This window comes from Lepidochelys kempii, chromosome 10, assembly GCF_965140285.1.
Source record: "Lepidochelys kempii isolate rLepKem1 chromosome 10, rLepKem1.hap1, whole genome shotgun sequence".
Taxonomy (NCBI): domain Eukaryota; kingdom Metazoa; phylum Chordata; order Testudines; family Cheloniidae; genus Lepidochelys; species Lepidochelys kempii.
This window is the reverse complement of record NC_136389.1, coordinates 78,100,846-78,122,369: the sequence shown is the minus strand read 5'-3', so window position 1 is coordinate 78,122,369 and position 21,524 is coordinate 78,100,846. Positions and strand designations below refer to the sequence as shown.

Genomic DNA, 21,524 nt, shown 5'->3' with positions numbered 1-21,524 from the left:
AAATAAATAAATAAAATGTTTCAGTGTTTCCCCGTTTTCTGGCCCAGCTTCCTGTCTCATCACCAGGACCCCGGCTCTGGGTGCGAGCTGCATCAGCGACCGCTAAGCAGCCTTTTGTCGAGGCTACCATCTCATACCCACTGGCAGAAAGTTGTTCCCATCTGCTGGCTTGGTTTGCTGGGCTCCATTCGTTACCGAGCGGATGAGTCCCACAAACCACCCATCCAGCTAGTCCTCCCTTGCAGCCTGGTTCACAGCCTCAGCAGAGAGGTGAAGGATTTCATTGACCCTGAATGACCTTCTCACCCCTAGTGTTTTGAGACAGTCAGAAGGAAGCTTGGCTGATGTGGGTCCCTTGCCTTCTACCAGCACTACATTAAATTTAGGAGAAATCCCCACCCCCAACCCCTGCAGACAGGCTACAAAGGAGAGTCACATTCATACACTGTCTTTGTCGTCCACCGGGACTTCGAGCTCCAGCAGCAGTCGCACGGCTTGCTCGTTCCCAGCTCCAGCGGCCCAGTGCAGGGCAGTCCTGTCTGTCTGGAAAGGAGGAAAGGGAAAGTGAAGGTGGATACAAGCACAGCGTGAAATCCCAGTGCAGCAGAGTCAATGGCAAAACTCCTATTGCCTCCGTGGGGCCAGGATGTCACCCACAGTGCGTATTCACGCACCACTCTGCAGCTTGCACCATAAGGTACTGCAATGAAACAGAGGACGAAGGGCAAGTGGACACCCTGGATTTTGCAGGTTCAGGGCCAGACCCCGGAATCTAAATGCAGGCAAAGCTCCCACTGCAATGCAAGGACTGTAGGATTGAGCCACTAGGGTCTTTGGGCCATATAGCTCTATATTGTGGGGAAACACACTTTCTTTTAAAAACCAGAGTGAGTTGGAAGCAAGTAGGACTGACGGTAAATGCATGAGATCTCTCCGAAGGGAAACAAAGGGAGGGACAATCTCAACCAATGGCCTTCAGGGATAATTTTCCAAAGCACTTCTGTAAATACTTGGGAGGGACCCATTTGTTCATGAAGCGCCCCATCCAGTGAGTAAGTACAATGGGTTCTCGCGCAAGGACCTGCTCTGGAATAGGGGACTGGACACATATTGCAAACACATTGTTCTTGGAAAAGCCAGCCCATAAAAGGAGTGGTACCATCCAAAGAACAAGCTGCTCAGATTCTGCGCTCAGGAGAGCTATGGCGGCACCTGGATAAAGGGATGGATGGAACAAATCTTCAAGTATGGCCCCAAGTCTGAATTCCTTGTGCACCCCAATTTCCCACGGCTCTGCTGATCAGTACAGGGGGAGTTCTGAGTGTGGGATCAATGCCTGTCTTTGTAGCTGCAACATACTCTGTGCGTCATCACCCAGGGAGACTGACATGACCCTCACTATTAGTAAACATCCTGAGACTCAACGTCATTTTTAGTTACGTCCCCTCAAAATCACCCTAATCAACTCCTCTCATTCCACAGTGTTTACAGCTTTCAAATCCTTTTAGGCCATGGGGTGTTTGCGCCATACATGAAAGGGTGAACATGGGCCCGAGAGGCCAATTAACCAGGAGAATGGGCCAGAACTAATTAGAGATAAAGGCCAGCTGGGTGAGAGGGGAACTGTTTCCCCTGCCCATGAAAAACTGGGTGAGCCCAGTTGCCAGGGGGAAGACCGAGATGTGAAGTGAGGGGGAGTGGAGTGTTTCCTCTCTCTGGGAAGCAGCCCGAAGGAAGGCTGAGAGGAGCAGACAGGCTACTCCAGCGAGGGAGCCGGAAGCCTGACTGGGGCCAGGGGCCCTGAGGAGCTGTAGCCTGCCTGAACTCTTGAGTGAGGGGAGGAGTGTGCCAGCCCCTGAGCCCATGGGGTTGACCAAGGCCCAGAAGCCTGTGGCTAGACAGATGGCCAGCACAGAACAGCAGCGGCACGTCTGTGACAAGATGGCTGTCAGCTAACCCCAGCTGGGCTAAAGATTTGGTTCTGTTTACATTTGTTGGACTTCGGTGAAGGACTCTGTGGCAAAGTGCTGTGGCCGGAGAGCTAGGACGCTGCTATGGCTGCAGTAGGCCAAAGGACAGTGGGGGGAAACTGAGGCAAAGATGCTGCAATGCCGCATCCAGCCAGGAGGGGTTGCATTGGGGCAGCAACTTTGATACAGGGTGCAACTCCCTGGATTTCAATGCGGTGAAGAATGTGCTCTACCACTGACTACTTGGCCCTGGGTCGATGCTTTTACGCTTTGCCCAGAGGAGCAACTAATGAGGAGAGTAACGTTTCTTTTATGTCTGGAGACACAGTTTGGATGCTAACGCTTTCTGCTGGCTGCAGCTCTGAGGGTCCCCTCTGCAGCTAGAAAGCAAAAGGCACCTACATTGTTTTTGGCTTTGACGTTAACCCTTGTCCTGATGAGCTCTTGCATCCTGGCTATGTCGTTCCGCTTTGCTGCATTGTGGAATTCTTTTTCTGAATGAAGCACTGAAGCACGAGAAAAGACAAGACAGGCAGAACGGTAAGTGGTGGTGCTGAGCAGAAGCAAGAAGTAATCGCCGTTCCTGTTGAATGTTTCCTGCATCTCACTCATGCATCATAAATGGGCTTTAGGAAGGATAATTCACTGGCTAGGCTTCTACCTCCTCTATTGCCTGCTAAAGTCCCAGCCCTCCAGACTTCAGTGTGTACAATGCTGCTCCCTGCATTCCCACACGTACAGGAGCATGACTGCGTCACCCCAGTCCTCTTCCAGCTCCACCGGCTTCTCATCCATTTCAGGAGCCAGACTGAAATTGCCTTCCTGGTTTCCAAACCTGCCTCATGGACTTGCTCTTGCCTATCTTGTCTCCCCGTGGCCCTTTCGCTCCCGCTGTCATTCAGCACTGGCCTCCTCTGTCCCTCCACACAGTCTCCTCCCTGTAGGCGCAAGGGCCTTCTCCTCTGCAGTTCCTGCCATGAAGAACACGTCACCTCCACCTCTCTGTCTTCTTGACTCTCCCGTTCTTTGCAAACCTCAGCTGCAAACACATCCTTTCTCTCTTTCCTACACATCCCTATCTTACTCTCCCTCTGCTGGTATTTGTTCCGTCCCTCTGTAATTGTCTTACTACCTTCATTTTGCTGCTGAGGAAACTGAGGCACAGAAAGCTCATGTGATTTACCCAAGGTCACCTCAGCAGGTCAGCGGCGGAGATGGAAATAAGCCTCCTCCCCTCTTCATCCCCAGTCCCATATATCCGCTATAACCCCACGCTTCCTTTTCTCTCTGTTACAGGAAGGTTGTCCGACACTTCCCATTAAAAGACCCTGTTTCTAATTGCTTAGAACTTTGCCAAACTTTTAAGTGTTTAAGCTGAAATATATTGGGGAAAGTTTCAGCAAGAACAGTACAGCTGCTCTGAGAATGAGATTGGGGGCAAAAATACAGTGTTTTGCCCATGTTCAAAAAATTCTTACAATCATTTGACTGAGAACATCTAGCGCCTCCATGCTTTGGAGCAGGGGTTTGGAATTTGGCAGGGGGTCACTTTGGTGTCAGGGATGTGCCTTTGCATGTAATGATGTAGTTAAAGATTGTATCATATGCACATGTAGGGGCTGAATTAAGGTTGCATGGGCAACCTTAATACTGGCGTATCCTAACCTCTGAGTGCTTGACTTTGCAACCTTGATGTTCTTTGAATGAGGTTTTCATATGTAATTAAAATAGGAAGAGCCTGGTTTTTATTGACACCTAGGGTCCTTTACACTGCTGTCAAGGGGTCTTAAAGTGAGTGTAAATTACAGCTATGCTCACTTTAAGGCCTCTTTATATGGCCAGAGCAAAGTAAAGGGGCCTTAGTGTTAATAAGAATCTGGCCCCTTGTCTTAATTAAGCAGTAACTGCTTTAGGGCGAACATGAGTCAGCAGCGTTGCATAGTATAGTGAGGTTCCTTAAGTATCTCCCAGCATGGGTGGCAGGGACTAGTTTTTAAATACGTTAATAGACTATGGTTATTGTGAACATCACTTCTGCTAAGAATAACTGCACTAATCCTGCAGCGGTAGGAGCGAGTTAAATGGCTTTACTTTTCAGATGGGGCACTGGGTTAACACATCACACCAGTTCCCTGCTTTGTTGAATAAACCTTCCTGCTAACTAATGAGATCAAACCCCAGTTCTGGACTCTGCATCTTTCCAGCATGTTTGACAGAGAGGCTCTACAGCTGGATTTGTAAGGAGGAAACATGTCTGGCCATTTTGCAGAGGGATTTTTTCATGGATCACATTCTGTCTGTGCCGCTGCTCTTCCAGGGGAATTCCTCTGACAAGTTATTAATTCAGACACTAAACCTGTTTCAGCAGATTGTGGATCCATCTTGGCTGCTCTGCACTGCTCTACTTTTGCCCCTTAATTTTAAAGTGAGAATCCTTAGTATAGAGTGATGGTCTCAACGGCCCACCCTTGCCATCCTTCTGCCATTCGGGATTACAGATTTCTGGGGGCCGCTTTTTTCACTTCAGATGCAGATGTTGCCTCCTGAACTTCCTCGTCAGAGGCCAGATTATCCCCTCTGACATTGATGGACAAGGAATCCACCTCAAATCTATTGTACAGCAGCCTCCCCTCAAAACCCCCCTTCCATGAACTCTGCACTGTTCGAGTCCCGCTAGCTGGCTGAGCAGGAATGGGACGGAGCCATGAGTATCAGCTTCCACTCTGTACCTCCTCCCCCCTGGACAGTGATGTTAGACCAGATACCAGTGAAGAAGCCCCAGTGGATGTGGGGCTCAGGGTGTCTGGGCCTCCCAGTCTGCAAGGATCTCTTGATCTATGGGATTTCCCCATAGAACTCAGGATACACCAAGGGTTAGGAGAGTCATGCCCCTGCCCAATCCACAGCTGGCCAATCCATGCCCCCGCTGAACACACCAGGTCTAGAGGCTGTAGATTTTTCTACGTAACTTTGGCTCGTCAATGGATTTTTCTCTGGGGGAATATGTTCTGGGCTCAAGTTTTCATGTGTTCCATCTCCATTGTTCCAAATTGGTTTAACCTTGAATTTGGGACTAGATTTTCCACCACAATTAGTGTGATGTTACCATTTCCTTCCCTGTCTTTCCACCTACTTTCCCCTGACTTCTTACAATGGACAGCGGACTCAGGACATGTATGTCAGCAAGAAGAAAAAAGGAAGATGAAGGATGTGATAGGCCAGTATTTGCCTGTTCAAGAATCCACCCAAGGAAGTGTGACATTCTCTGATGCATCTGCACAGCACAAGGGCCATGTAACTAACCCAGTGTCCAGCTTAATTTTTGGGAAGATCTGTGTTGACCAACTGGTGAAAGGTTGGTTTTTCTGACATTTCTGTTAGTCAAATCAAGCATGGTCAGATTTTAACCCACTCTTGAGTCTTTATGTGGTTTGTGAATTATACCTCTTTGCTCCTACAATGTGCCTCATTCTGGCTTTCAAATGCAAATGGGGATTTCTAGTTCTTGCTTTACCTATGACAGCAATGATCACCTTTCTAAGTCTCTGAACGGCATTGTCCAAAGTATAATAGGATGTTAGACAATCCAGCATGGTCCCAACAGCTAGCCCTGAAGTGATGGTCAAGGGAGGATCCTAGACAATAGTTAGAATAAACATACAAGTGGGGGATCCCAGAAGCCCTTACTCAGGTAAATTATCCTTACTCTCCTGGGCGATCCTACTGACTGTCATGGGATTACCTCTGTACTAGGACTTCTCAGGCATGACCTGCTTTGAAGAATTGGGCATCACATTTGGAAAGAGAAAAATCTAATTTCTACCTTGCCCATAACTAACTCTCAAGTCATACTCCTTAGCTGTTGGGAATGTCAGAGTTTCAGATGGACAATGTCATTTATGATTCATTCTAGTCAATATTTGTTCAGGCGTCACCTAGAAACTCATCCCTGGCTTTTAACACCAGCAAGTTTCTTTGTCTTGTCATTTACAGCACTATATCTGTGGATGGATGAGAGTTCTTGGACTCCTGCTTTTATGGCGTCCATTAAACAGTTGGCTATAGTGGTCTGTGAGATAACAGAAAAGTTACAAAAGGTTAGAGAACAGACGGGTAGTGATCAATGGCTCCATGTCTAGTTGGCAGCCAGTATCAAGTGGAGTGCCCCAAGGGTCGGTCCTGGGGCCGGTTTTGTTCAATATCTTCATAAATGATCTGGAGGATGGTGTGGATTGCACCCTCAGCAAGTTTGCAGATGACACTAAACTGGGAGGACAGGTAGATACGCTGGAGGGTAGGGATAGGATACAGAGGGACCTAGACAAATTGGAGGATTGGGCCAAAAGAAATCTGATGAGGTTCAACAAGGACAAGTGCAGAGTCCTGCACTTAGGACGGAAGAATCCAATGCACCGCTACAGACTAGGGACCGAATGGCTCGGCAGCAGTTCTGCAGAAAAGGACCTAGGGGTTACAGTGGACGAGAAGCTGGATATGAGTCAACAGTGTGCCCTTGTTGCCAAGAACGCCAATGGCATTTTGGGATGTATAAGTAGGGGCATTGCCAGCAGATCGAGGGACGTGATTGTTCCCCTCTATTCGACACTGGTGAGGCCTCATCTGGAGTACTGTGTCCAGTTTTGGGCTCCACACTACAAGAAGGATGTGGAAAAATTGGAAAGAGTCCAGCGGAGGGCAACAAAAATGATTAGGGGACTGGAACACATGAGTTATGAGGAGAGGCTGAGGGAACTGGGATTGTTTAGTCTGCAGAAGAGAAGAATGAGGGGGAATTTGATAGCTGCTTTCAACTACCTGAAAGGGGGTTCCAAAGAGGATGGCTCTAGACTGTTCTCAGTGGTAGCAGATGACAGAACAAGGAGCAATGGTCTCAAGTTGCAGTGGGGGAGGTTTAGGTTGGATATTAGGAAAAACTTTTTCACTAGGAGGGTGGTGAAACACTGGAATGCGTTACCTAGGAAGGTGGTGGAATCTCCTTCCTTAGAAGTTTTTAAGGTCAGGCTTGAGAAAGCCCTGGCTGTGATGATTTAATAGGGGATCGGTCCTGCTTTGAGCAGGGGGTTGGACTAGATGATGGTCCCTCCTGAGGTCCCTTCCAACCCTGATATTCTATGATTCTATTTTGTCAAACACTACAGTTATGCAATATTTGTATTCGTCACCTACCATATGTCACCATTACGTGTGTAATAGAGTATGTAGCTTAATATAGCTGTACTGCCTTTCATAGAAAGCTACGATCCACCTTACAATGAATGCAATAAAACCAAGAGTCTGGGGAAATGTACATGCCATTATATAATGAAACCGAGAGCAACAAATCAGCAAGAGATCTCTAGCCAGTGTATCTGTATGTTATTAACGGGGTTACCTTCATCCTCTCAATCCCTTCCCATCTATTTATTAAAGCAATTTGTCTTACATTAGATTATAAACGCTTTGGGGGCAGGGGTGATGTCGTCTGTTACATTTGTACAGCACCTAACTAGTGGGGTCCTGATCCTGACTGGAGCTTTTGGGCATTACTGCAATACAAGAAATAAACAGTAACTGGCCAGTTTCATTGTTACAAACTAATACTCCGTGTCTGACAGCGTTTGAGGGTAAAGTTTGAGAGATTTCCAAAGTCACACATGAGCGAGACAGACAGTGCCCTACTGGCTAAACTGCTATAAACACATCAGAAATTGGTTCCAAATCAGCATATGAAGAACTTCAGCTTTCTGGTTTTGCTTATTTTGGGGCAGGACAAAACCCATTTTTTAGGGATCTTCAGAGCTATGCTTTTGGGTGGGATGATGTAACCTGGGCGAATGATACCATGTGTGAGGAACTTGCCCTCTCACCCCATCTTGCCTAACTGACCGTCAAGCCAAAGAGATGCATAGCAGGGCAGATGGCGGAACTGGATGGATGGTTTCGACCTGACAAATCTGCTGCATGGATGAGCGCTGGGGATTTTAAAGGCAGATGATGATGGTAGATTTGTTGGGCCAAATCCTCAGTGGCTGTAAATGGATGTAGCTCCATTGACTTCACTGTGGTTTTACATCAGCTGAGGGTGCATAGTGTGTGTTTATATATGCACTCTCTCTATATCTATATCAGTACCAATTAAGCATCAACTGTGTACTCTTTGCCATACATTCTGATAATCCATATGCCAGGCTTCATGAGTGGCAGAGACATAACTTCAACTTTCCTTTTGCTCATTCCTCCCTTTCCACGACCCTCCGCCCCCCATCTCCCAAAACACCTTGCCAAGGTTTTCCATCAACAGAGCCACGATTAACACAAAGCTGAATGGGGAACAGTAGTATCCTAGAGGGGACGGCCCTGCTGCTCCCACCGAAGACAAGGGGAGTTTGGGCACTAGCTTCAATCGTCATATGTCAAGGTTCCTTCCCCACTCTGAACTCTAGGGTACAGATGTGGGGACCTGCATGAAAACCTCCTAAGCTTACTTTTACCAGCTTAGCTTAAAACTTTCCCAAGGTACAAACTATTTGTTTTGCCTTTGGACTTTCACTGCCACCACCAAACGTCTAACCGGGTTTATTATTGGGAAAGAGTCATTTGGAAACGTCTTTCCCCCCCCCAAAATCCTCACCATAAACCTTGCACCCCCTTCCTGGGGAAGGTTTGATAAAAATCCTCACCAATTTGCATAGGTGATCACAGACACAAACCCTTGGATCTTAAGAACAATGAAAAAAACATTCAGTTTCTTACAAGAAGAATTTTAATAGAAGAAAAAGTAAAAAGAATCACCTCTGTAAAATCAGGATGGCAAACACCTTACAGGGTAATTAGATTCAAAACATAGAGAATCCCTCTAAGCAAAAGCTTAAGTTACAAAAAGACACAAAGACAGGAATATCCATTCCCTCCAGCACAGCTTATTTTCTCGGCCATTTAAAGAAATCATAATCTAACGCATATCTAGCTAGATTACTTACTAAGTTCTAAGACTCCCATTCCAGTTCTGTCCCCGGCAAAAGCATCACCCAGACAGACACAGGCCCTTTGTTTCTCCCCCCCTCCAGCTTTGAAAGTATCACTTGCAGAAAGCTTATTGGGCAAGAGATTTTGAAAAACAGCAAAGGAAATTTGTGGGCAAAAATGTATTAAAATAACGGTCTTTGTTCTATTTAAATCAGTGGAACACAAAGAAGATCAATTATTCTGGTTGCTTCAGCCTTGCAGTGTTACCATCACTCCATGCTGTGCTTAGAGGGATCATGAATTAGTATGTGATGAAAATAGGATGATGATTGGTATTAAATTTACCGTCATAGAAGTGCATGATGCGTTACAGAAAAGATCCCTGTCCAGATTTTACAAAGCCTATGTATGAATGGAATTTTCTGAGGTTTCTTTAGTTCAAACCATCACCTGCTTTACTGGAGACCTAAGATCCAAAAGCTGACACTGACTATAAATAAAAATGAAAACTAACCAGTTTCATTTCAGTAGCCAAACTGAGAGAAATGCAAAAGTAAGAAAATCAAAGAAATTATGCAAAGTAAATTAGGTGCTTAAAATTCTGTTTCAATAGTCTAATATGTTAGTAATAGGAGTGAGGAAAATTTAAAACTATAGTCCACATCCCACTTGCCTTACCGTTTATGCACTGAGAATGATCGCAAAACCTACCCAATTCCATATAAAAGATGTATGCAATCCCCACTTGCTACAATGGGGTGAATTAAGATTTGAGTTTCATTTCTTCCAAATTTCCTAATTGTCTCTGGCTTTCAGCCATACCCTGAGTGTTACTTTAATATTTGGAATGCCACAGTTATTTATAATGCATGGAGCACTCAGTGTCTACAGGGTGCTCTACAAAGCCCATAAGAATGGGCCCGTTTTTCTAACGTTTCCTGTAAAAATAAAATATTAAAAAAGTAACTTCCCTGATTTCACCCAGTGGGCCCAATTGCCCTAAATCACCCCAGTGTACAGTCAATCTAGAGCTAAACCCTTGACTCTAAAGGAAATAGTGCAGATTTATGCTGACATAACTGAGGGCAGAATTTGGTCCGGAACTCTTGAAGAGCCATTCTGAAAGAGCATCAAAAATAGAAACTGCAGGGAAATTCCTGCTCTGTAAAAAACATCCTAAATCCCTAGGGACTTCAACATGCAAACCTGATTTACCTGGGACGCATTCAAATACTAGGATGATGGGCGCTATAGAAAACCCCCAATAATGGATTTACAAATAATGACAATTCACTTCCATTTTCTACAGTCTAATGACAAACAGGAACATAATAATAAAAATGGCATCCCTCGCACAGCAATCCCTGGTCTTATTTTCATGTTCATTCATGTATGAATGAAACCCAAAGGGCAGGTTTCTTAAGTAATTTCCATAGTCTCAACTTTGGCAAAGTTCCCTTTCCCACCTAAAGACTAACAATAGTCTGTGTAGGAGTAAAAGAGTCCATCCTCTTCCAAATGGGTTTTATTTTAAGGTAGTTTTAAAAATATTTGCCTTTCCTGATAACAATGGGTTCTCACCCCCCCCGCCCCCATTTTTATTTGATTTCACCTCTGTGTGTGTGTGTGTGTGTGTGTGCGTGTCAGTTGAGTGTGTCTTTGAGTGATCTTGCTGAGTGTGTGTGTGAATGAGTGTGTGAGCTGGCTGAGTTAATCTCTGTGAATACGAGTGTGAGCTTGCTAAGTGTGCATGTGTGTGTCTCTGTGAGCTTGCTGAGTGTGTGAGCTTGCTAAGTATCTGTGTGTGAGTGAATATGATTGTGTGTTCTTGCTCAGTGTGTGTCTCTCTGTATCTGTGTGAGCTTGCTGAGTGTCTGGGCGTGAATGAATATGAGTGAGCATGAGTGTGTGCTGTTGCTGAGTGTGTCTGTGAGCTTGCTGAGTGTGATGGTGTGAGCTTGCTGAGTGTCGGTGTGAATTAATAAGAGCGGGAGTGTGTGCATCTCTATCTGTGGGGGCTTGCTGAGTGTGTCGGCATGTATGTGTTTCTGTGAGCTTGCTGAGTGTCTGTGTGTGAACGAATGTGTGTGTGCTCTTGCTGAGTGTGTGTCTCTATCTGTGTGCTCTTGCTGAGTGTGTCTGTGTGTGAACATGAGTGTGTGCTCTTGCTGAGTGTGTGTCTCTGTCTGTGTGCTCTTGCTGAGTGTGTGTCTCTGTGTGAACGTGTGTGTGTGCTCTTGTTGAGTGTGTGTCTCTGTCTGTGTGCTCTTGCTGAGTGTGTCTGTGTGTGAACATGAGTGTGTGCTCTTGCTGAGTGTGTGTCTCTGTCTGTGTGCTCTTGCTGAGTGTGTGTCTCTGTGTGAACGTGTGTGTGTGCTCTTGTTGAGTGTGTGTCTCTGTCTGTGTGCTCTTGCTGAGTGTGTCTGTGTGTGAACATGAGTGTGTGCTCTTGCTGAGTGTGTGTCTCTGTCTGTGTGCTCTTGCTGAGTGTGTGTCTCTGTGTGAACGTGTGTGTGTGCTCTTGCTGAGTGTGTCTGTGTGTGAACATGAGTGTGTGCTCTTGCTGAGTGTGTGTCTCTCTGTGAACGTGTGTGTGAGCTCGCTGAGTGCGTGTCTCTCTGGGTGCGCCTGCTGCGTGTGCCTGAGTGTGCTCTGGCTGAGCGTGTCTGCGTGTGAACGTGAGTGTGAGCTCGCGGAGTGTGCAGGTGCGTCTCTGCACCTACGCTCCACTGAGCCGTGCCCCGTTTCCCAGCCCCACCACCCCCGCCCCGAGCCCACCCGCCGCCCGGCCGGCTCCAGCCCCGCAGCCCGGCCCGCCCGCCCGCCGCCCGGCGGGTCCCACTCACAGGTCTCCTCCTCGGACCCCAGCCCGTCCTCCATGCTGCAGCCGCCGGAGCGCCCGGGCTGCGCTCCCCGGTCAGCGCCCCGGCATCGCTCGGGTCCCGGCGGCGCCCCGAGGGGATCCGAGCCCCGGCGAGCCCTCAAGCCCCCGGCATGATGCGGCGCCGCTCGCCGCTGCGCGGAGCCCGGCAGCCGCCAGCGGCTTTGTTGCCAAGATGGTGTCAAATGACACTCTCCAGCCGTGCCCCCCTCCCCGCCCCCGGGCTGAGGGCTCCTCCCCGGCCAGACCCGGGGGAGACTCCCCAAAATCAGCCCCCGCGCCGCGCTCCGGAGCCGAGCCCCCCCCCCCCCCCCCAACGCGGCTGGCTCAGGGGTGCCGGGCTCCAGCGGAGGGTGGCTGGGAAGTGGCCCCATCCCGGGTCACTCTCCTCCTCCCTCCAGGAGCCAAAGAAGTCAGGAGCCCCAAGCAGGCGGCCTAGAATGAATGGGCCCCCCCCAGGAGAGCGTGGCCCTGTCCCACAAGGCCTGTGCCCAGCCCAGCCAAGCCGGCAGCTGGGCCGCCCGCCTGGAAAGATTGGGCCTTTACTGGTAAATGTTGGTCTCTAAGGTGCCACACAAGTACTCCTTTCCTTTTTGGTAAATGTTGGTAACCGTTGATTTCCCCGTACCGAAAACGGGAGGGGAAATATTTCCATCCATAATAATTACAATGTACAGAATAATGCTGGGTCCTGATAGGGTGACCGGATGTCCCGATTCTATAGGGACAGTGCCGATTTTGGGGTCCTTTTCTTATATAGACTCCGATTACCCCCCACCCCGGTCCCGATTTTTCACACTTATTGTCTGGTCACCCTGTGTCCGGAACTTATTGGCATTTGATTTAAGGGCATGTACTATGGGCTGGTCTACACGACCAGCGTAAAAAGTTACGTCGCTCCGGGGTGTGAAAAAACCACCCCCCGCAGCGACATAAGTTACACCGCCTTAAAGTGGTGTCCACACGGCGATAGGCCCGTGGGAGACGCTCCCCCGCCAACGTCGTTTCTGCCTCTTGTTGAGGTGGAGTCGTTCCTGAGACGGGAGAGCGCTTTCCCATTTACACGGTGCGTCTTCACCAGGCGGCAGGGGTGAAAGTAACTTAAAGGACTTACCGGTACTCCGGAGTCCTGAGTGAGGGGGCATGCCCTCAGCTGGAAGAGGAGGGGCCTTTAAATACCCGGGCCCTTTAAATCACCCCCGGAGCTACCAGCTGCAGAGGCGGCTGGGAGCCCCGGGGCTCAGGGACGATTTAAAGGGCCCTGGGCTCCAGCCGCCGCTACCGTAGCAGAGCCCTTGGCCCTTTAAATCACCGCCGGAGCTCTGCTGCTGCTACCCCGGCAATGGGGCTTGGGCTGCACTTTAAAGGGCCCAGGGCTCCCCACAGTGCCTGGAGCCCTGGGCCCTTTAAAGCGCCACCTGGGGAAGCCGGTCCGGTCCCGCACGGCGTACGGGCTCTTGCCAGTATGCCGGACCAGACCGGCTTACTTTCACCTCTGCCGGACAGACCACATCAGCGCCGCTTTAGCGCCGTCATGAAGACAAGCGCTTTGTCTGTTTTGACATGGGATGTTGGTGATTCGGTGTTTTAAGTATTATATATCTCAACTGTCAGGAAAGACCTGTTGCCTGACAGCTCTCTCATAATTTCCTGCAACAGTGACAACGTAAATCAACAAAAATGCTTAAAAATAAACACCAGGATTTTCTGTCAAAACGATAAAGATATAAAAATTGGATTCTGCCAAGCATACTCGTACACTTTCTCTTTCGCATCTGAGCCTGCTGACAGAGCCCAGTACCCCACTGAACTAAATGGGTTTCTTACCTGTGTACATCAGTGTTTGCAGGATCAGGAATCCATCAGTACCTGCCTGAGTGCCTGTTTTTCTCCATGCTGTTCTGAGTTTAATGCCTTAGAAACTAGAACAGTGCTGAATTTGTGCCACGGCTTGCCAGGGCTGAGCCTCAGCACCTCTCGGCTTGGCAATTCATAGGTCCAGCAGTGCACCTCTGGGCTTGCTGCGTCTGTTATGAAGGTAAAAACATTGCTTGAGCCCCGGCACCTAATTGCTTGAGCCCCAGCATGTCTTTCATTACAAATTAAGCACTGCACTAGAACTGGGTGAATGGTTTTGGCCAAAGCTTGATTTTGGCAAAAAATGTAGGTTTGGTGACTCTGAAACCTTTTGTGAATTTGCTTCAATTTCACCAAATTGTTTCAGTCACAAAGAAAAAAATCAGAGAAAATCAAAATGTTTCGGGTAGCCTTTTTCTAAACAAAACGTTTGGATTTTTAGGTTTGAAATTTTTGGTTTCAAAGTTGTCTTTAATTTTTTTTTTTTAACCAACTTGAAATGGTTGAAATCGCAATGAAACCTTTTGATTTTGTTGAAATGAAACGTTTTGTTTCACCTAAAATGGTTTTTTTGGACTTTCTGATTCATCAAATATTTGGAAAAATTCATTTTCGGTCCTAGAATTGCTGTGTACAGTTGCTCTTGCCACATATTATCTCAGAGGTCAACGATGGGCCAAATGACCCTATAGGATAGGTTGCGCTGATACTTGGATAAGAGACCCTTAGGGAATAAGGTAGTGCGGTGAGTAGACAACCTCTGAACCAATACCCCTGCTTACTGTAAGGGGATCCTCTGCTAATGGAGGTCATTAATGATCCAGGGCACTTCTTGGAAGAACAAAGCTGTTAACCCGCCTCGGGGCCAAGTCACAGCTGGTGATTGCATCCTACCTCTCTAAATTGCCTCGGCAGTTTCAGTTAGATATGGAATCGTCACTTCCTGTCCTAAACTGTTGAGCAGTGCTGCTGTATGCTGTTAGTCAACTGCCATCGCAGAGGTGGCTGCATTTCAATGGGGGATTAAATCATTGCTTTGGAGGGTTTGTATAATAGCTCGTGAAGCACTTTGGAATCCTTCAAGATCCCAAACCATCATGCCTGATTTAAATCTGGGGATTCAAATTCACCTCCCAACCCCAGTATTCAAAGGGGTTTGGATTCAAGGTCCTGCTTTTGACCCATTTCTAATTACACCCCTCCTCCCCACCCACGGCAAAATGTTGAAAAAACTGCAGCCCTGTTGCTTCCCCCAACTTTTCCCCAACTAGGCTTTTAACTGGAAGAGATCACATGACTTCCTATTCTTGCCTGTCTTCTTACAATCTCTCTTCTCCCCCATATCTTCTCCATGTTCCTTCCTCTTCTTGTCTAAGAAAATTCTTATAACGGAATTCTAAAACTCAGCCACGCTGCAGTCCAGCCAGACCCTCTCTGGTGGCTATACCAGTCCTTGCCATTGACCGGAAGAAGAGCTTCAGGAAGGACATGGACTAAGGTGAGGGAAGAGTTAGGAGATATATTTGGAAAAAGGCAAATATAGAGTCCCTGCGCCCCCTTGCCCCAGCTTACCTCCGCTCCACCAGTGCCCCCAACCACTTGGTGCCCTAGGCGACCGCCTAGTTTGCCGAGTGGTTGCAGCGGCCCTGAATATAGTGCCCATCTTCAAAAAAGGAAAGAAGGAGAACCCGGGGAACTACAGACCAATAAGCCTCACCTCAGTCCCTGGAAAAATCATGGAGCAGGTCCTCAAGGAAACCATTCTGAAGCACTTGAATGAGAGAAAGGTGATCAGGAACAGTCAACATGGATTCACCAAGGGCAAGTCATGCCTGACCAACCTGACTGCCTTCTATAATGAGACAACTGGCTCTGTGGATATGGGGAAAGCAGTGGACGTGATATATCTTGACTTTAGCAAAGCTTTTGATACGGTCTCCCACAGTATTCTTGTCAGCAAATTTAAAAAGTATGGGCTGGATGAATGGACTATAAGGTGGATAGAAAGTTGGCTAGATTGTCGGGCTCAATGGGTAGTGATCAACGGCTCGATGTCTAATTGGCAGCTGGTATCAAGTGGAGTGCCCAACGGGTCAGGCCTGGGACTGGTTTTGTTCAACATCTTTATTAATGATCTGGATGAGGGGATGGATTGCACCCTCAGCAAGTTCGCAGATGACACTAAGCTGGGGGGAGAGGTAGATACACTGGAGGGTAGGGATAGGGTCCAGAGTGACCTAGACAAATTGGAGGATTGGGAAGAATCCCATGCACCGCTACAGGCTGGGGACTGACTGGCTAAGCAGCAGTTCCGCAGAAAAGGACCTGAGGATTACAGTGGATGAGAAGCTGGATATGAGTCAGCAGTGTGCCCTTGTTGCCAAGAAGACTAATGGCCTATTGGGCTGTATTAGTAGGAGCATTGCTAGCAGATTGAGGGAAGTGATTATTCCTCTCTATTCGGCACTGGTGAGGCCACATCTGAAGTACTGCGTCCAGTTTTGGGCCCCCCACTACAGAAAGGATGTGGACAAATTGGAGAGAGTCCAGTGGAGGTCAATGAAAATGATTAGGGGGCTGGGGCACATGACTTACGAGAAAAGGCTGAGGGAACTGGGCTTGTTTAGTTTGCAGAAGAGAAGAGTGAGAGGGGATTTGATAGCAGCCTTCAACTACCTAAAGGGGGTTCCAAAGAGGATGGAGCTGGGCTGTTCTCAGTGGTGGCAGATGACAGAACAAGGAGCAATGGTCTCAAATTGCAGTGGGGGAGGTCTAGGTTGGATATTTGGAAACACTATTTCACTAGGAGGGTGGTGAAACACTGGAATGGGTTACCTAGGGAGGTGGTGGAATCTCCATCCTTAGCGGTTTTTAAGGCCTGGCTTGACAAAGCCCTGGCTGGGATGATTTAGCTGGTGTTGGTCCTGCTTTGAGCAGTGGGTTGGACTAGATGACCTCCTGAGGTCTCTTCGTACCGTAATCTTCTATGATTCTATGATTTGTTTTTTTAAAGAGAAAATAGACCCAGTCGGCAAATTCATTCTGGTGCGGCTCCATGATTTCACTGGAGCGACCCAACATAGCCATTTCTTTAAAACTTCAGTCAGCCAACTTAGAGACATTGACTCGTCAGAGAATAAAGATTTATGAGAGAAGGTATTTTTGTTTTCTGATACGAAGTCAATCACTGCAGCTTTGAAGTTCCTAGGAGGCCCATTGGTGTAGGTTCATTAGTTTGTATAATATGTTTTCAGTGATGAGTGAAGAGCTTGTTTTGCTTGAACTTTTTGTCGTGGGGCTGCCATTGTGGCTCAGAACATCTAGTTCAGGGAGTTTATTTAAGATGTATCACGGTTAGGCAAGGGTAATTTTGTTGTATTTCTTCTCTGGTTTATCAGCTAACATTGGCACCCTATGTGCTAGGTGCTGTGCAAACATTGGCTCTGATCCTCCAGAGAGCGATGCATGTGTTTAAAACTATGTGCTAGGAGTAGACCCATTGACCTCATAACCCCAGTGTGTGGAGTGAACACAGACCTAAATCTTTGCAGGATAGAGGCTGTAGAAGAGAAGATGGTCCCTGCCTTGAAGAGCTAACAATCTACAAAGACAAGTCAGGCTGATACGCTGAGATAAGCTACAGATAAGAATTCAACATTGCCTGCCCCCAGCATTCAAAATTATGTATCATAAACACACACACCACCCAATAATTATGAGATTGTCTTAAGAATTGAGAGATTTTATTTTTAAAATGGGGATTTTTTTTATTTGCCATCCAGTTTCTGAGCTTTTTGGAGTCCTGTCTTCATGTCAAGGGCTAGAAACTTTTGTTTTTTTTAAAACAAACTGAGACTCTTACATAATCACATGACTCCAAGAGCTGGGGCTTTAAGGAAAAAGTGTGGCCTAGCAGATAGAGCAATGGCCTAGACTCTGAAGAGCTGGCTTCTATTACCAGTTTTGCCACTGGCCTGCTGGTTGACTTTGGGCATGGCGTGTCACTGCCCCATGCCTCAGTTTCCCCATCTGTAAAATGGGGATAATGACTCTGCCCTCTGTTGTAAAGCACTTTGAGATCCACTGATTAAAAGTGCCAGATAAGAGTTAGGGATTATTTGTACTGTGAGCCATGGGATAAAATGGTGAGAGCTGGCAACTGTGATCTGAATGTGTAAATTACAATTTCTGTCCCATTTCACCTGCATAGAACAGCCTCCCACAGCCAAATCCTGTGTTGTTGGTGATCCCCCACACTGCCTTCCTCCCACCCTTTTCTGCCCCCCATGGGAGACCTTCAGTCTGGAAGAGGTCAAATGCTTAGAGGCTTGTGCCTGTTCACATCTCCCTGGTGTAATTTTGTTTGTTATTAGGCATCATCATAAGCCCCACAGTGTGAGACTGTGGCAGGGCACCCAGGCTCTGTTACGCCATCTCACCCCATGCTGGTGGTGATCCTCAACCTCTGACTACCAGAAGCTGGGAGTGGAAGACAAGGGTGGATCTCCCGATAATTGCCCTGTTCTGTACCCTCCCTCTGAAGCCCTGGTGTTGGCTGCTGCCAGAGACAGGATACTGGGCAAGGAGGACCATGCTCTGACCTACTATGGCACTTATGTTTTTACACTTCTCCGAGGGGCAGATATATCAACACCAGCATGGAGATACACAGTGAGCCCATTGCTGAGTCAGGTGCATTTCATTAGTGCTCACTGATCAGACAGAACCGGCCTCCCTGCAGGTGGAGAAAAAGCCCTGGGACTAGCCAGCTCAGGAGGTGGGGAAGGCTAAGTTCATGCTGACCTAATTTAGAGGATAACCTGCTTCATGTGTGGTGGTTTGTTCATTTGGTTTTGTGGTTGCTGAGGAGGCTGAGGAATGAAGAGGGCGAGCGGTGTACTAAGGGGGAATGGGGGGCTGTGTAAGCCCAGTGATGGTTGTGGTGATACTGTGGAATTTTACTGCTGCAGGTAAGAATTTGGCCACGTGTCTGCAGCTGGTGAATGTCCTTATAGCTCAGAAATGCTCCACTTGTTTTCCCAAGGCCAGGAGGCAACCGCAGGAAGGACTGGCTAAGCTGTAAAGTCAGGAGTTCCTCTCAACTGCTGAAGGCCCCAGTGTTGCCCAGACAGTTCAGATGGGGGATGTCTAGGGGGGAAGCACAGTAAGAAATTGGTTCCCCCCATAATGTAATCTGCCATTGCTCACCCAGACCCAACAGAGCAGAGATACTGAGATGAAAGACAGGGGCCGATTGGAATCAATAGGAGCTTGCCATTGACTTCACGGGGGCCAGGTTTCACCACATGTCTGAGTCCTAAAGGTCGTACAGCCCCATCCATATTGCTTATGTGATGAGCAATAAAAATAAGATGGGGACGGGAAGAATCTAGGAAGGAAGAGAAGACAAGGGACCGCTGCTCTTGAGAACTCACTAGTCCCAAGGGGACAGACCTTTTAGGGTATTTAGGCACCTAACTCCCAGTGATTTCCCTGGGAGAAAGGTGCCACGCCCAAAGGGTTCTCCTCACTTCTCCTGTTACACTTGCTGGCCCTATTTTTGGTTTTGTCTTTAACTTTCTTTTCTCTTTTAACATGAACAGGTACGGGGAGGAGCCAGGTAGCACCAGAGCTGAGATCAGAGAAGGAAAAAGAGCCTGAAGAAGTGGGGTAAGTGAGAGGAGAAGCGGGCCTAATGGTCCTACTTGTATGAGCAAGGACTAATCCTGTGGGCAAAGGGTTGCAGGATTGGGCCCTTCTTACTATCCCTGGTCTGCAGGATTGAATGCCTCACAATGGAGGTTCCCGTTGTACCCTGGGAAGACTTAGTGTGCGGAATTTACTCACATTTGCCAGTCTTTGAATGCCTGCCGGCCAATTGGCAGCATACTGCCCAGCTTACAGAAAATGCTGTTCCTGGTATTGGAGTAATGTATCAAATTGACAAGATATCACAATTGCTTAAGCAAAGCATAAAGTCATCATTGGCATGGGACATTAGCACGTGATGCTGTACAAGGGAGATTGTATTGATGCGAAACACATTGTAACAATGTTATGCAGTGACAGCCCCTCCGTGTGGTACCAGAAAACACTCCAGAAATGTGTTACACAATGCTGCCTGTGGATATAAGCAGTATCTAGCTAAAACTCTCCCTGACTTTGTCTTAAAGACATCATCATGTGTTTTACAGCAAGGGAAACTCTCGGAATAGCTGATCAAATGGAGAGAAATGGCAGAATAACTGGTTAACGTGACAAAGAACAGCAGAATGAGATATTGATGCTGAATACCACTTCCTCGTAGGTGAGGATTTAGTTTTCAATGGGCCTCCAATGGCATCTATTATTGTTGCCCATGGTCCCACAGGTTATTTTTCTTGGTCTGCAAGCAGTGTGTAATCTCTGGAGAAGTGCTGTACTGTTGTTCTGGGTTGTTTGACTTTGTGGGAGCTCTGACAAGCCCCAAGGGAGCTGACTTTCTGCCATATTCTTTCTAGAGTTGACTTTTGGGTTGTGGTTGTTCCCTGGGAACTGAGCATTGTTGTTTCTGACAGAGACGTTTGCCCTCATGCTGTTTGTGATTGCCCCTGTTCCAGGACTGGTGTCCATAGTATAAATGTAACATCTTGTATTAAGATAATACCCAGGCTTCATGTCACCAATTTCTTCCCCAATGGGAAGGTGACTTGCAGGGCCCTGACATGTGCTGCCACACAGCAGTATTAATGATTGTCCTTTGTACGGTAGCTTTTGTGTGCAGGGGCAGCGATGAGGAGGTAGGGGATTCCCTCTTGTGCTGTAGTTGCTTTGGACTGGTGTGCTGGAGTAATGTGGCTGCAAAGCAGATGTAAGGCTGGGGAATGTCCCAGGGGGCATCCCTGGAGGTGCTGAGCTGACTTAGTTGCCACTGGGCTCTGGACAGGGGCGGGAAGAATCATGACTGGGGTGTGTCTATACTGTGACCGTTCCGTGCTGCCTGAGTGACCACTAGGGGCTGTTGCTGCCAGGGTGTAGGTCAGTGCAACTCCAGCGGACCAGGGATGTGTGTTGCCTCCCCTCTCAGTCCCTGCACTGGGCTCAGCACCAGACTCGTGGATTTCCCTCGAAGTCTCTGTCATGAGCAGGCTCCAGTCCAAATCAGTGAGTCCTAATGATCACAGGCAATGGGGGTGGGGACTGCACCAACTAGAGATTAAAACACAGGGAGCTGCATATGGATCATCCACGTAGAGGGGAGGGTCAGACGCCCTGCGATCTTCCCCTCTCCTCCCCAGAGCAAGTGCAAGTCTCCATGGGAGACTGGGCAGGATGGGGACATCATTTTCTTTCTCCATCTCTGTGGCGCGTTCCCGTGAGCGTCCCAATGAATGGCCTGCTCGGACACCCGTGAGCGTTTATACCTGGATGTGGGGCTATCTGTAGCGTTCAGTGACCTTCCAACACTTCATTTTAAAACTTGACTGAAATCTTGAGGCGCTTGCAAGAACATACAGCCCTTCCCCAGGGGTGCTCTGGGCGGTGTGTACAGCGGGGCCCCCATTTATTTGTCACCCTCTTTCTTGTTCCTAAGATCTTCACTTACGCTCCCCCTAGAAAGGTACTGCAGAATGAGTCCTTTCCTGGGGCCATCTGGTGGATCTGCATAGTAACTGCAGTACTCTCCGGATTTTCCTGCCTGCCTTGTGGAAGGCAAGGGTCTGGGGTAGCCCTGGATGAAAGATTTGAGTTTTGAACGGAGTATTCACCAATAATTTCCCCAGCTCCGACCTGGGGCATGCTAATGGGTTTCCTGCATCGGCCCCATGGGAGCCAGCAGACGCTGAAAGATCTTCTCCCATATTGATTCT

At 47.9% G+C, this 21,524-nt stretch overlaps 1 protein-coding gene across 7 annotated transcripts in view; it reads right to left on the bottom strand.

Annotated features, from left to right (window-relative positions):
- ANKDD1A (ankyrin repeat and death domain containing 1A) overlaps positions 1-11,975 on the bottom strand; it is a 30,798-nt gene extending 18,823 nt beyond the window's left edge. For 6 of the 7 annotated variants that reach the window (XR_012154095.2, XM_073304317.2, XM_073304322.2 and 3 more), the window contains exons 1-3: positions 11,783-11,975; positions 2,373-2,476; positions 445-543 (exon numbers count right to left, since the gene is read on the bottom strand). Coding sequence is in view for 6 of the 7 variants with exons in the window: in XM_073304317.2 (XP_073160418.1) it covers positions 445-543; positions 2,373-2,476; positions 11,783-11,816 (237 nt within the window). In the remaining variant the exon portion in view is untranslated. Of the gene's footprint in view, positions 1-444; positions 544-2,372; positions 2,574-11,782 lie in introns of those variants that run through there. The other variant, XM_073304316.1, reaches the window with a different exon arrangement.
- Between the last annotated feature and the right edge of the window lie 9,549 nt (positions 11,976-21,524).